Source organism: Channa argus, chromosome 23 (assembly GCF_033026475.1).
Source record: "Channa argus isolate prfri chromosome 23, Channa argus male v1.0, whole genome shotgun sequence".
Taxonomy (NCBI): domain Eukaryota; kingdom Metazoa; phylum Chordata; class Actinopteri; order Anabantiformes; family Channidae; genus Channa; species Channa argus.
In genome coordinates, this window is record NC_090219.1 from 11691765 (window position 1) to 11707563 (window position 15799).

Here is a 15799-nt window from a genome sequence, read left to right on the forward strand (position 1 = left end):
ACACCTACAAGAGGAAGCTGGTTCGCTACCGAAATGTGAGTGTAACGTAGGAGACGTCCAATAAAGCTTCTCTGCATCATACGGTCTGTCTGACGGGAACCTGTTATATCCCCTCTGATTTGAAGGACGGCGGCAGTTTCCAGCAGTTGGTTCTGGTGGAGAACACCAGACTGTGCGAGCAGTACTTCTCTGCTGTGCAGAAGTTTGTGGTGTTTGACCTGGGACTGACTCTGCTGCCGGTCAGTGGGCAGACGGAGGCCTCACAGCTCATTGCTCAGATCGTGAGTAGGGGGAAAAAGAAAGACAAAATCAGTCAATACAACAGAGTCTGTCGCTGACGCTGATTTTAAAATCTGATGGCCAACAGGTCCACGGGGACGGCAGAGAGAACCCATTCAGGAGGAAGACTTCGTCTCGGCTCTCGGACCCACTGGTCCTGGCTCTGGTCCAGCAGGTCCCTGGGGTGGGAAGGGTCAAAGCTCTGGCCCTGCTGCAGCACTTCACCAGCATCCAGCAGCTCTGTAATGCCGCCCCCACTGAGCTGGAGCCTATTGTGGGTCGGGCTATTGCTCAGCAAATCCACAACTTCTTCCACAAACCCAGTGGTGCTGGAACATGAAGATACAACCGAGACCTCGAGTCTCAGCCTTTATTAACCAGGATGGCTTGGAGCTGATGGGACTAGTTGCATTCTCCCTGGTTAAATCTGTTTATGCACGTTTCTGTTTTGCACTTTACACTTTTTGCATCTACAATAAAGAAATCAGCCATTTGTAGCATCAGTTGGCTTGTTTTCGTCATCGTCCTGCTTTTGCTTGAGCTTTTATTCACCAGATAAACTTTTAGTTGTTCTTAATTTCTACTAAATCAACTCTACATGTATCTTTCTCAGAGATTAGGGGGCATTTTCATGAACAGTAGGTGCACTGCCTTCTTTTATTATTAATGACGGTGATCCAGTTCAGTCTGTGTATATGCTGAGCACAAGTAATATGTTCTCAATTTCTTCTTCCAAGACTGAGCTTTGGGGTCTTTATGGTGATGCTGTTTGTTTATTCTTGGATGCGATGGAGCAGAGACGTGATGTTAAATATAAATGGACATTTCGACTAGTTGAAAACAGGTGTAACCCATCACTTTGTTTGCTGAACTGTTAATATTTGTTCCACCTGTGCGTTTGTGCTGTGATGAATCAGAATGATTAAGAAAGCGTCTAAAATGTTTCAATCTTAAGTAGACGTCAAAGTAACAGCGTCGATATACAACTAAAAGTACTTGTGCAGATATATTGAATTGTGATTATTAATACATTTAGATGTAAACATCACTGATGTTTCAGCTGCTAAAGGTGAAACTGTTTTTAACCCCTGTTCCGATGGTCAGGGATGAAAAGTAACTAAGTACATTTACTTAAGTACTTGAGCACAATTTTGAGGTATTTCTGCTACTTCGCTTCGTCCCGCTACATTTCAGATTCAAATATTATGTTTTTACCATAGTTACTTTCCACCATTGACTAAAGCTGAAGACGGAAGGGTGATGGGCACTTTCCCTCCTCCCGGTGTCCCTGAACGCCGCACGCCAACTCCCGGGTAATTAACATTCTGCCCTGGACAGCGGCAGGTTGTTGCGCAAGCGCAGCCCATTCAGTCTGCATGAATACGGAGCGAGGAGAGGACAGGAGCACTGGGAGGACCGGACCCGGGCAGGCGGACATGGATGGACAGAAGAGCAGCGGCTGCAGCATCTTCTCCCGGCCGCACGGCACCGTGACGGAGGCCAAGAAGAAGCAGAAAGTGTCCGACAGGGTGACTCTGAAGAAGGAGATCGGGCTGCTGAGCGCCTGCACCATCATCATTGGTGAGTCCGGAAAACAGGACCCGGATCAGTTTTTCCTTTTACTTTGTGCATGAAGAACTTGTTTTAGAACCAGTTGGTGTCGTTTGACATCAGCAACAAGCTGCTGCAGGTGTGATAAAGTCCAAAAAAAGTGTGGACAAAAGCTTTAGTTACCTGTGGACCAATACATCCACTGCACCAAGGAAATGAGTTTAGTGGCTCGGGTCATAAAAGCCCAGGGAGTCCATGTTTGAGTTGTGGCTCCTACGTGGCTTAAAATAAATAGGTTAAGTCCAGACTGGAGACAGGCAGTGAAGCAGAAGGACATTGTTTGCTGGAGCTGAAGGAGCAGCAGGGACCTTTAAACACACCTAAGAGCAGTAAATTGTGAGCATGATAAAAGGGGGGGGGGCTGCAGGGGGTCAAGCTCTATGCACAAGCCTGTGGAGGGGCCTGCGTTAACATGTAGATCAGAGCTTTCAATGATACAGTGGCTTCAGAAAATGTTACAAATTAAATTAGGAATGTAAAAACAAAAAACAAAACACCTCTTCTTCTGCCAGTGTATTTAGATCCATCCTGTACTAAGCGACCAGCTCTGGATCTTCTGGTTCAGCTTCTCACAGTTTACCTTGTTCCTCCAGATTAGCTCCATCACACTGGACAGGAAGTGTGTGGACACCTATGGGTCCCTCCACAGATTCTGCAACCTTGTTTCCAGTTTGCGTCAGGTCCAGGTCGTACTGAAAAACCGTGTTCCTCCAATAATGTTTTGCTCCAAAATGAGCCTTCCAGCCTCATGGCATCAAAGACCACATTGTCTGGCAGCTGTAGGCCTCAGTGGACGTGGAGCAGAGACCTTGGTTTATGGTGCAGGTTTAAACTGACTGCACTGTGTCCCCCGCTGCTCTGGCTCTGCTCGGCTGTTGTTGCGAGCTGTAGGCGGACATTTTTGTGAAAATCCTTCTCCAGAACAAGAGAAAGGTCCTGTGTGCAGAATGCTGAAGCACCTTTCCATTCACAGAGAGCTGGCTGCTCTGCACACTGGGCCCTGTGTGTGTGTGTGTGTGTGTGTGTTATACTAACCCAGTCTGGATCTTCTCTGCACAACACTCTCTACCACAGTTGTTCGCTTCTTTCTGGGTGGCAGGAAGCTGCAGGAATGGACTGATGCCGAAGGTGAGTCGGTCACTCGCCACCTGTGCGGTTGCAGCGGATGAATCGTGTGGTTATGTAACGAGCGTCTGTGGCCCTTGGCCGCTCTCTGCCGTGGCACTGAGTGCGGTGGACCTGCTGGAGGGACTGTCCCAGCCGGAGTCACGTCCTTCACTTCTCTCTGACTCACTGTTGCAGATGCAAACAACTCACATATCAAAAGCATGTGTCAATGTTTCTTTTTTTTTTTTTTTAATTTAAATTCATTCTTCAAATTTCCGTTCATTTGTAAACATTTCATCTCTGTCACCGGTTACAACTGATATTTATTGCAGAAACACTACATTTTCCAGCTTTTCTGAACATTAGCTGGTGTTTCGTTGCTGGTTGCTGAAGTTGAAGTTGAAGTTGCAGTGGTGAAGTGGTTAGTGCTGCTGCCTCACACGGAGAAGGTCCCCGGTTCGATTCCCTGCCAGCTGTGTTCTCTCTGTGTAGAGTCACCCGTTAACCAAACATGCGTGTGGAGAACATGCCAACTCCACACAGAAAGTCCATGGGCGGGAACCCGTATCCTTCTATCCGCGAGGCAGCAGTGCTAACCTCTACACCATCTCGGTCAAATGTCAGAGTTTTCCACCAACCAGACCTTTAAAATAAATGGCGTCAGTGTGGCCCGTTTTCGAGTTGCCCCATTAGAAAGTGGCTCAGTAAAGCTCATAACTTACCGATCAATCGTAACTTACCGTCTTCGTCCCTTTGTACTAACAAACTGCATTTGCCTTTACTGACAATGTCTTAATCATCAACAACTAAATCCTACTTGTCCTCCTCCGGCTGGAAAATGAGCTGTCAGGAAACGTGGTGAAACATCCTGCAGTAGCAGGTTTTTGCTCTCCCCATTCAGGATGACTCTGCTGTCCACTCTGCAGTCAGTAATATGCCTTACTCACTGGCGGGGGCGAACGTGGAGGCCACACCTCCAGCCAATCGTAGCGACGGCGTATGAATAATGCAAATGAACAGCTTTTAAACAGCTTTGTGGGAATAAAGGGCCTTAGATATGTTTAGACATTTTTGTAATAAATGTTGAATATGGGGGTTTAATGCTTGTAGAGCTGAAAGCCTGTGGTTGATGACAAAGATGGGACCTTGTGTCCTGATATATAGACGAAGAAAATATATTCTCTGGATAAACAAAACAAAATAAAACTGCAGACGTTAGTGGATCCTGGACTTGTACACTTAACAGAAAATATTGGACTTTCTGCTTCACCCCCTCAGGGAATATCATCGGCTCCGGTATCTTCATCTCACCTAAGGGGGTCCTGGAGCACTCCGGCTCAGTGGGTTTGGCGCTGGTGGTCTGGGTGCTCGGAGGCTGCATCGCCGCTCTGGGCTCTTTATGCTACGCTGAACTGGGCGTCACCATCCCCAAATCCGGAGGCGACTACTCGTACGTCACTGAGATATTCGGAGGTCTGACGGGGTGAGTGCAGAGCCCCCGTGTGCTCAGTTGTATTTCCTCGATCAGATGGTGTCTCTTCATTACACACGTCCATCCCCACCTCACAGTGTCCAAGACCATTTCATGCTGTCTGTGATACACCTGCTATTAATCTGTCTCACATCCCTGAGTGTCCTCCCTCTTCCAGCTTCCTGCTGCTGTGGAGTGCCGTCCTCATCATGTATCCGACCACACTGGCTGTAATTGCCCTCACCTTCTCCAGCTATGTCCTGCAGCCTGTCTTCCCAAATTGTGTCCCTCCTTACATAGCCACACGGATGCTGTCTGCCATCTGTCTCTGTGAGTGACTTCACTATCCACTGTCTTTTCACTTATCAGCAGTTTGTAGACAGTCTGAGGAATCGGGACTTATTGTTGATTAAAGAAAACCAAAAGGAAAGATAAAAATTGAAATGACAGTTTTAAAAACATGTTTCAAAAGCGTCGCCGAGTCTTTATCAGCACTGTAAGTGTGAGAGAACTCAGGAGACCAGTCACTTTCATTTTGAAAGGATCATTTTGTTTGTCATGTTTTTCACTTGGTCATGTTTTAATTGTTTGAAGCAGGGAACAGGTCTCAGCTGCAGACAGGTCAGTTTAGCATCTCGACTCTTTTACTACTGAGCCACGTTGTTGTATCACAAGTAGAATGTGTTTGGTTTGACATTGTGTTGCTGTAATAATCATGAGCTTCCCTGAAAACGTCATTGTGCAGATGTTGCTGTAAAAAAACTGTCGACATCATTCAGCATTATTGGAACCTTCCAGCCTTCTGGTGGAGTTTGAACTTTTGCAGTGGGTCGTTGGCCTCATTTTGGGGATCAGCACACGTCCAAATGTATACTCCAGCCATATACCTGCCTTCTCCTGCTGCTTCCACGTCTCATAATGCGCTCGGAACGATGACTGACATCCCAAAGTAGCTTCTTTGACAAGCACCAACGGGGTTAAAAGTTTTTTAGAGGAGAAGTGATGAAGACACCTGGACTCATTAAAATCTGCATGCTAATAATTATTGGAAGGTTTTCTTTACAGAAGAAAACAAAATAGTCAGTATATGCAGATGTTGTGAAATATCCTGAGATCAGATGGGAGGTGAAAGCTCCTCGCTCCTTTAATATTTAGACGATGGTAGAGAAGTGACTGCAGTGTGTGTGGACAGTCAGTACTAGAAGCGAGTTGACGTAGGAGGCCATCCAGCTGATGTCAGCCAGTGTGAACCTGTCAGGCGGCCTAATTGCTCGAGATCTTGCCAGAGAGAACTTGCTCTGAGCACCATTAATCCACACAGGCTCTTTGTCTGATCAGCGAGTGACTAACGTCCCTTCAGCAAGGTGAAACATCGGGGCTCCAGCTTCCTCGCCTCTGATCACCATTCACACGTGTTTTTTGGAGCTGGATGCAGGAACGTGAGCTCTGCCCGGTCTCCTCTGGAGGGGAGAAGAGATGTTTTGTTTGGCCCCTCGCAGCGGAAGTGTTTTGTTTTGTGGGGCTGACAGCTCGTCTTTGTGTTGCAGAGCGAGGCCGCCATGAGAGCGAGCGGGGCAAAACATGTGACAGTGATGGACGAGGCGAAACAATCACGCCCTCGCTCGCCTGTTTCCCACATTCCTGCCTCCAATGGCAACTGGCTGCTCCTGTCCAGCACCGGGACCCCACTGTAGGACTCCACCAGTTTGACACGTCAAAGTCAATGCACTGATTTAGACACAGATCTATGGGACATCATGTCTTTACATGTTTACCACAGTGCATGAGACTATGAATGTGCTGTTGCCTGTCCTGCTTATTTACAACATGATTTGAACTCAAGAAACTTTATACAACAGGGCAGCACCACAGTGCAGCATGTGAAGGCCCGTTCCAGCCTCACAGCTAGAAGGTCCCCGGTTCGAATCTCCGGCCAGCTGCGGCCTTTCTGTGTGGAGTTTGCATGTTCTCCCTGTGCTTGTGTGGGTTTCCTCCCACAGTCCGTAGACATCCATGATATGTTGATTGGCCTTGAGACTATGTCTATGGTTCTTGTTGTAGTTTAACTTTAGTGTATGTGGTTGTGTGTATTGCGTAGCACCATGGTCCTGGGAGAACGTTTGTTTTTTCTCACCGTGTAATCGACACAGTGCATATTTGGAAATTACAATAAAAAGGCCTCGTGACCTCTTGAACCTGCAGCTCAAGAATAGGCAGAGCTAACAGGTTAGTGTTGTCGTCACGTTCGGGTCGAGATCTGTTGAATAAAACACGAACTACGCTACCAACACTTTCATGTTTAAATCAATAATTCCACCTTGAGCACAGTGTAAAAACAAGCCTGTGTCAATGTGAGACCATGACATTACATCATCCATGTGTTTGTGCTTCAGTGCTGCTGACTTGGGTGAACTGCTCCAGTGTCCGTATGGCCACCAGGATCCAGGACGTCTTCACCGTGGGAAAACTCATGGCTCTGGGTCTGATCATTATGGTCGGACTGGTCCAGATCATTAAGGGTAAACGCTTGCAGCCTGTGCCCTGAAGCTTTGCTGCTCCCTGATGGAGATTAAAAACCTGTGTGTCTGATTTGTCTTCCAGGAAACTATGAGGCTCTGACCCCTCAGGTGGCCTTTTCCTTTGACAGGATTCCATCGGTCGGACAGATCGCTCTGGCCTTCCTGCAGGCCTCTTTTGCCTTCAGCGGCTGGAACTTCCTCAACTATGTCACAGAGGAAATGGTTGAACCCAGACGGTGAATATTCATGCAGATGTTCATATTCTAGCTCAGTTTGCATCTTGCGGGTTGTTGGTGACACTTTGGGCTCCTTCAGGTTTTCCCAGACGCTATAATTGCACGTTACAGCCGAGACGGCCAAAATCCAATTTTAGTTGCCTTTGAGAGACTCACATCAGATTTCTTTCTCCCACATTTCTGTGGCTGCAGTTTAGGCCAAACTGCAAGAAACAACTTGTAACAGCAGTTTTTGAGATGAATAAATTATGTTATTGTCGTTTTATAGGCAAATAGCTCAGATTTCAGTGGAATCTGTGCTGTTGGGGACTTTGTAATGTGAATATAGCCCATAAATGAAATCTTCAATGTTTGTATTTAGGCAGTAAACCTGTAACCTTTCTGTTGAGTGCTGAACCTGTTTTTACTCTCACCATCTCTATTAGAACTTGTGAGTTAACCGCCCTTTATTTTTAAAGGCAACAAAATTAGGAAATGTCCCTTCAGGTGTTGCCAGAGTGGAAGGAGTTTTTATGCTGGATGCCCTTCCTGCCACAACCCTCCCATGTTATCCGGCCTCTGGCCTGGCACCGTGATGGCTGGGTGGGGCCACACCTGGTGGGGTGGGTTCGATCCCACAGCCTTCTGCATCACAACATGATGGTCTATCCAATCAAAATTAAAAATTATGGGGACAACATGTATGCGCCCTTTTTTTTTAAGCATCTGCAAACACAAACATCACACAGATTCGTGTTTTTTTTCTAACAATGTCAGAGTGTGGAGCATTATCAGTGGCTCATTTTTAGTTTTCACCAGTTGTTTTACAAGCAAGTGTATTTTTTTTTTTTTTTATTTCCTGAGCATCATCCATGTATTTCAGCAGGAAACCCTTTCTGTATGTGTGTGTGTGTGTGTGTGTGGAGGTTGGGGTGGTGAAGTGGTGAAAGCCAACAGAGTTAATGGAGAGAGTTGGAGAAACAGCTCAACGAAAATATTTGATGTTTGATATTAAAAGAACTTTTTGTGATTTCACCTGCCTTTGATCAACTTTCATGCATATTTGTTAGATTTTTGGTCTCGTGTGTGTGTGTGTGTGTGTGTGTGTGTGTGTGTGTGTGCCGGTCAGGAATCTACCTCGTGCCATCTACATCTCCATTCCACTGGTGACCTTTGTTTACACGCTCACCAACATCGCCTACTTCTCCTCCATGTCGCCCGAGGAGCTGCTGTCATCCAATGCTGTGGCTGTAGTGAGTAAACAGGACTAAGTCCAGTTCTGACTTTAGCTCAAAAACCTAGACCAGTTGTCAGCGGTGATGGACGGTGAGAATAACACAGGCTGATTGTCCAAAGTGCAGTTTTTAAATGAGAGGAAAATCTGAGCATATTTGTTCAAACTCAAACCTGTAATTCATGACGTGGCCAAAACACCACCGCTTTTTATGATGAGCTTCAGTATGACGTCACTGCCCACGATGAGCTCAGTGATAAACACAGAGGACAATTATCACCATTCGGACAGTTTCAACCTAAAAACTGAGAATTTACAACACTGTAAAAGTAGCATTTGTCGACCTCGTGTGGTGCTAGAAAAAGGATCTGGTGGTCACCACAGTTATGAGGATTAATCCTCTGGGGATGATGATTGTCATTTTCTGTTACGTAGTTTTTTTTTGTTGTGCCAGTTTATCTTCAGTATTCTGTGTTGACAGCCGTCATGTGATAGGTGATAGAGGGAAAGTCAAGAAATCACTGCAGTCATTAGGATTCATCCTCTGGGGACTATGAATATCCGTACCCGAGTTCATAGCAATTTATCCAATAGTTGCAGAGATGCTGTATTTCAATCTGGATCACAGTGGTGGAGGGACAGAAAGAACATTCAAAGTTCACACAGAAAGGCTGCAGCCAGCCAGGGATTCAAACCGGGGACAGTCTAACTTTGAGGCAGCAGCGCTAACCACTCTACCACCATGCCGCCCCAAAAAGGTTTTTTAAGTTTCAAATTTTATCTTAGGAGGAATCTTGAACCTGGATCTGAGACAGACGATGGGTGTCCCTGCAACAATATTATAGTTTCTGGCTGTCAGGCAGGAAAGATTAGAGACGGACAGAAGCGTTCAGTACGTTACCACCTGTGGTGTAGAGCTCATCAGCTCTGCACGTCAGTGATTCTGCCTGCGATTCTGCTCTTCAGACCTTCGGGGAGAAGCTTCTGGGAATGTTCTCCATCATCATGCCTATCTCCGTTGCTCTGTCCACATTTGGAGGAATCAACGGTTACCTGTTCACCTCCTCCAGGTGAGCTGCACCACCCGCGTCTTCATGCCCGCTCTTCTTCTCCTAATTGAACGTGGCCGCTAACGTTCTGTCTGCTTTTCTGTCTGCAGGCTGTGTTTCTCAGGAGCCAGAGAGGGTCACCTTCCCAGCCTGCTGGCCATGATCCACTATAAGAACTGCACACCCATTCCCGCCCTGCTGGTCTGCGTATGTGCAATCTTACTTTGAAATATCAAAACCATACGAGTTTGAAATGAAAGATTAAGTCTATGGTTGTTTCGGTTGGGAGCACCATGTCCTTGTTTATTTATGTGACATTTTTTATTTTCCCTGAAGGTTTTAATAAAGCTGGGGGGAATTCATGAGAAAGATATTCAAACAAATCATCCAATTCAAGTATTTGTCTTGAACCATGTGTCCCTGTTTGAGTGTGAAGAGGGTCCTCAGACATTAACAGGCTGAGCAGTAGCCTCAATAGTTTAATTGACAGTAACCTATTAAAACTAAGATTCATCACATCTCCTCGCTGTGGTTTGCAGTGCACCGCCACCATTGTTATCCTCTGTATTGGAGAAACGCATAACCTGATCAACTACGTCTCCTTCATCAACTACCTGTCATACGGCGTCACCATTGCAGGTTTGCTGTGCTACCGCTGGAAGAAACCCAACATTTACCGACCCATCAAGGTAAACTCCTTCAGACAATGCACAACAAAGTCATCTCAAGGCACTTTACAGAAGAAAGTCAAGATTACAAACATGTATAGAGAGAACTTCTAAAAAGTATTGGTCCTAACACAGAGCCTTGTGGAACTCCATAGCTAACCTTTCATCATTAACATGAACAAATTGAAATCTATCAGACAGATAAGATTTAAACCAACCTAGTTCAGTTCCTTTAATCCCAATTTCATGTTCCAGTCTCTGTAATAAAATCTTATGATCAATGGTATAAAATGCAGCACTAAGATCTAACAGAACAAGTATAGAGATGAGTCCAGTATCTGAGGCCATGAGAAGATCGTTGGTGACTTTTACCAGTGCTGTTTCTGTACTATGATGAACTCTAAATCCTGACTGAAAGTCTTCATACAAATTATTCCTATGAAGGTGATCACACAATTGTTTTGCAACTACTTTATTAATTATTTTAGAAATAAAGGGGAGATTAGATATTGGTCTGTAATTGGCTAAAACACCTGGGTCAAGACAGGGTTTTTTAAGTAATGGTTTAATTACAGCTGCCTTATAGGCCTGTGGTACATAGCCTGTTTCTAAAGATAGATTTATGATATCTAATATGAATGTATCTATTAAGGGGAAAGCTTCCTTGAGCAGCTTAGTTGGAATAGGGTCTAGCAGACAGGTTGTTGGTTTAGATGAGGTAATAATAGAAGTTAGCTCAGAGAGATCTATGGGTAAAAAGCAGTCTAACAGGGATTGAGGCCTTATCGATGACTCTAGCACTGCTGTACATGAAGATCTATCTGTAATATTTGGGGGGAGGATCTGGTGAATTCTTTCTCTAATAGCTACAATTCTAATCATAAAGAAGGTCATGAAGTCATTGCTGCTCAAAGTTAAGGGAATAGTAAGCTCAACAGAACTATGGCTCTTAGTCAGCCTGGCTACAGTTTTGGTTGTCTAATAAAACCAGCCATGTTTCTTGCAAAGACAGCTGCACCATCTAAAGTACTTAGGTCATTAGTTGGGTTTTTGTGTCGATTAGTTGGGAACTACTGTGAAGACTTACACCTGTTTTCTTCAGGTGAACCTGGTGGTTCCTGTGTGCTACCTGATGTTCTGGGCCCTGTTGCTGGGTTTCAGTCTTTACTCAGAGCCCGTGGTATGTGGTGTAGGTCTGGTCATCATGCTCACCGGTGTACCTGTCTACTTCCTGGGCGTCCACTGGAAAGAAAAACCAAAGTGCATCTACAGCTTCATTGGTGAGTTTCTAAAACCTTTATGAGTGGAGGGAGTCTTAAGCTCCCAAATTAAATGAAAAAAGATCTGTTGTAAGACCACAAACAGGTGTACAACTACCTCAAAGAGACACAAACTCACACATGCTGTTTGTTTTCCTGCAGAGAGGGTGACCCATGTTGGCCAGAGGTTGTGTTTCGTGGTCTTTCCTCAGATTGACCCCATCGAGATCACCAACCCTCCCGAATGGACTGAGCGGTCTTCAGGCAGGAGCAGTTTTTCTGCCAATTCTTAAAACTCCTTTCTGAATAAATGAGGATCTTTTTTCCGAGTTTTATTGTGTCACTGTGTACATACAGACACCTGATACTGCCTTGGGAGCTTGTAGTCCGACCTTTGACGCTCCAAGACTCTGGTTTCTCCCTTCACTCGAGTGGAAACCCCTGCTCCTCTGCATGGGCTGTTTGCACTTTTTATTTTTCCACTTTTTTTTTTTACTAAGTTGACAAATACAGCAACCTAATGGCAACAGTGTCACATTGTGACAAATGCATTTGTTCCCACTTTGGACCCGTTTGTTTCTTCCTCTGTGACATGACAGAACTCGGACTCTGCTGAAAATGTGCACTTATGTCTCCTGAATGTTGCTGGTGGTTTTTGTGCCTTAAAGGTTTTTCACACCAAGCCCCAAACTAAAGCATCCAGTCCCTGAATACAGTAAGAACACACACCAGGAGGGGCTTCTACTCAGACACAGCAGCACTGGTGCCTGTTTTGTTGTTGGGGGTCGGGGCTCTGTCAGGTTCTTCCACAGCAAACGGGCTCAACCACTTCTTTGTGGAGCAGGTTTTGTGCACAGGGCAAGCTGTAGTTTTTGGCACAGCCTTGTTGCCTTACGCACGTAGCCATGATGCAGTCTATATTTTTAGGGTTAGGACCACCTGGTGCCCTGATCAGATGTGATGCAGCGTTTACGTGGATTTAAGTGACCAGGTTACAGTCAGTTTTTCTCAAGAAAGGTGATTTGTGAAATCAGGGTAGTGGATTAGGGAATCCTGGTTTACCTGGGTAGATTTCTGTTCTTTGCCCTGTATCTAATCGACTTTCTCCAACTGTGCATGTGCATAACAAAAGGCTGCAGATTGGAATTTGCGACTGATTGAAAGAATGAATGAAAGTAGAGATCATTAACGGGGCGAAGCATTTTTAGAATCTAACACAAAGTGCGTTGCAGATGTTAAAAGAAGTCACTTTTCCCGTGGATGTTTTTTTTTTTTTTTTTGGTGGTTATGTGGCCATAGCAGAATAATGTAGTCTTCTCCCGCAGACCTGAATGGAACCATGGGAAAGTGTCGTTTGCGCTCTCCTGTTGCAGTGAATGGCATCTGCCAACATGCAGGACAGCAGCATCTTGGTAGCTTTGCATCGACTGAGACAAGTGCAGATGCTTTCAGCTGCGTCAGTTTCATGTCTTGTGGCATTGTTGAGTGTGTCATCTGGAAGAAACTGCTAGGTTCCATCTGTTTTGTTTGAGTTCCACTTAGAACAACCACCAATTTGACCACGTCCACATACTGAGGTGTCTTTGTGACACTTTGTCATCTCTTCCCGGGGTAATAAGTGGTTACAAAGCTTTTTATTTTCTTTCTGTGAAATAAAGACCCCACACATTCCTCCATGGCTGTGATTGTGTAAACCAAGGAAGTGATGCAGGAAAGGATGCGAGGAGATAGGAAACAAGGAAACAAGGAAACACGTTTTTGAATTTGTATTTTCTAAAGTATCGGTTTGCTGTGGCAGTAAGGTTTTCTCTCAGTGGGACTAAACACACCTTCTCAGGTAGACTTTGTCTCGTCCTACACGCTGTGATTTGCTTATGTTTCACTAATGTTTCAGCCTGATCAACAACAACAAACCATTTCCTGACAACTGCTCCATTACAGAGCTTCAAAATGTTTGGCACTTGGTGTGAAAAGATCTTAACTGGGAAAAGTGTGTATTCAAATACTGTTTTCTTAACCCATTTCCAGAATTAGATTTTAGTATATTTTGTGAGCCTTTAGCTTTGTGTACTGCATTATTAGGTCTTTCCTTTGCTCAGTCCACCGTCCAATTCCTGAGACGACTCTCGACACATAGTCGAGTTTTCCTGCTGCTTCTCTCAGCTCAGTCCCAGTTCATTTAAATGAACTGATTTATTCTGTGAAAGCAGTCAGAAGCACAAACACTGACAAATATTCACTGTCAAGTCCTGTTCATTTCACTGTAATGTTCTTACCTTTGTGGAGACTGATTTAATAATTTATTAAGGCACAAAAAACCTGCCCGGTCCTAACTCTGACATGTCTTCCTGTTGTTTTTACCCTTTTACGGTTGCTGTGTACTGCGGTGTGTTGCTGCCACTATAACTGCAAATATTTTCTTCTTTCTTACAACGTGTATTTCTGTCTTGATGTGACTCTAACTTCGAAGAAAACAACAAAATGGACTTTTAGATTCACACCAACATCTCGCTTAATTTGCATTACTCATAAACATGCTCTAATCGTTGTGCTGCTCAGTTATGTGTTAAAATCCGTCTCTGTAAAAGGAATAAATGTAATTAAATGAAAAGTGGCAGCAGTACACGGTCATAAAAACACAGACATGTCAGAGGCAGCGGCTGCACTGAGGGAGTTACTATAATACAAAAAGTACTGACTGACTCTTTGTACAGTCACACATATTCGAATGGTGCAAGACATTATTAGCACATCAAAAAAAGATCGTCTCATGTCCAAGTGAAGAATTTTAGAAATATTTTATCATCTTCATTTCTCCGTCTGCTTGAATGTAGCCAGCAGCTAAATATCTTTTAATACGTCAATTTTTTACAGTGCTTTGGTTAAAAAGCCAGAGAAACAAGTGAAGAGCCTTTGGCTTTACAAAGTAAAAATACGTCCTCTGTGAGTACTAATTATCACTAGATGTATATATTTATTACTTATGCATTAATGTGTAGTGTTTTCTGGTTCTAATTATAGATAGTGTTAACTATGAAACTATTATATTAAATTAAAATAATTCATAGTAAAACAAAAAAAAATATTAAAAACTACTCAGGACAGTTGCCAATTACTGTAATTGCTGACTGGTTTCAGATTCACTGTATTTGTATTTTAATGTTGTTAAGATTAACATATAGCAATACTCAGTAAATCATATTTCAGAGCCGTGTTTGTAAAGTAACAATAGGTGAAATGCAACACAAAGTACATGTTTTCTTTTTGGAATGTAATAATAGATAATAATAAAAAGTATTAGTGCTAATTTAAACAACTAAAGTAGTAAAATGCTAAATACACATTAATGCACAAGTAATATTAATGTAAAGACAGTAAAACACTGACAGAAAACATTTAATTTTTTTTCTTTTTTTTTTACATAAGTTCATTTTGATGCTGATTTTTATTCGTAACAGTACTTTTACTGTGTGGTAGTACTTCAGTCAGAGATATGAGTTTTTCTTCTGATGCTCTCAGAAAGTAGATGCAAAACCATAAATGTCCTTTTTAGAAAACATGTTGTTTGTGTGTTGATCCACAAGAAGGGTTCGTTCTGTCAACCGCCAATAACAAAGAGACGAAGTTCTCTCTTTTAAGAAGATCAGAAAACACACAGTGCGGAGTCTGAAGCAGCTGGAGTGTCTGCGTCCGTAAAGACAGATACTGTTACACTGTAAATTATTTGTAAATTATCCATTGTACACTGCACCATGGCATCATTCCATAACCTGTTGTTGTACTGTAAAAAATGGGTAAATAACTATAGCAGCACAATAAATTCAGAACGAATTGGACGAACAGGGCTCATGGTGTTTATGGGTCATGCTGATGAACTGTAGTACTGAGAACACTGAAGAACCCAGTAGTGGGAGTTTCTGTACCACAGTAAGTTCATTCATTCATACACACATTATATTTGTTTATGTATTTTAGAAATATTTTTGCTTGTGTATTTACATTTGCAGTTTTGAGGAAATAATTGTGCCTTGTAATATTGCATTACTATTTAAATGATTGTTTTTGTACCATTAGACGTCTCGGCCAGTTTAACTTTGCAGATGTAGATTTTTAACGTTAAGTCAACATGAGGCTCTGCTCTTCAGGAAAACAATCGCAGTTATCAGACTTACCAAATTACAGACTATAATCTATAATCCAGTAATAATATCATTCAGCATAATGAGTACTTCTAGTTTTAGTACTTTAAGTAGTTCCGTGCTAAGGCTAAACATTTTGGATTTATGCACACATGCACATATGGAACAAATCTGTACTAGATTTGTATATTCATGTTATCCACAGCATCAAGTTCATCAGGGATTAATAGTTTTCTTTATCTGTAACT

The 15799-nt window shown here is 43.5% G+C and overlaps 1 protein-coding gene across 1 annotated transcript; it reads left to right on the top strand.

Annotated features, from left to right (window-relative positions):
• Nucleotides 1-1558: 1558 nt before the first annotated feature.
• On the top strand, nt 1559-15248 carry slc7a10b (solute carrier family 7 member 10b). Its single transcript, XM_067493887.1, has 11 exons — nt 1559-1860; nt 4276-4480; nt 4647-4798; nt 6862-6987; nt 7070-7223; nt 8332-8455; nt 9403-9506; nt 9596-9692; nt 10025-10174; nt 11256-11433; nt 11575-15248. Exons 1-11 carry the CDS (start codon nt 1656-1658, stop codon nt 11703-11705), a joined length of 1626 nt encoding a protein of 541 aa, XP_067349988.1. The 5' UTR covers nt 1559-1655; the 3' UTR covers nt 11706-15248.
• The last annotated feature ends 551 nt before the right edge of the window (nt 15249-15799 follow it).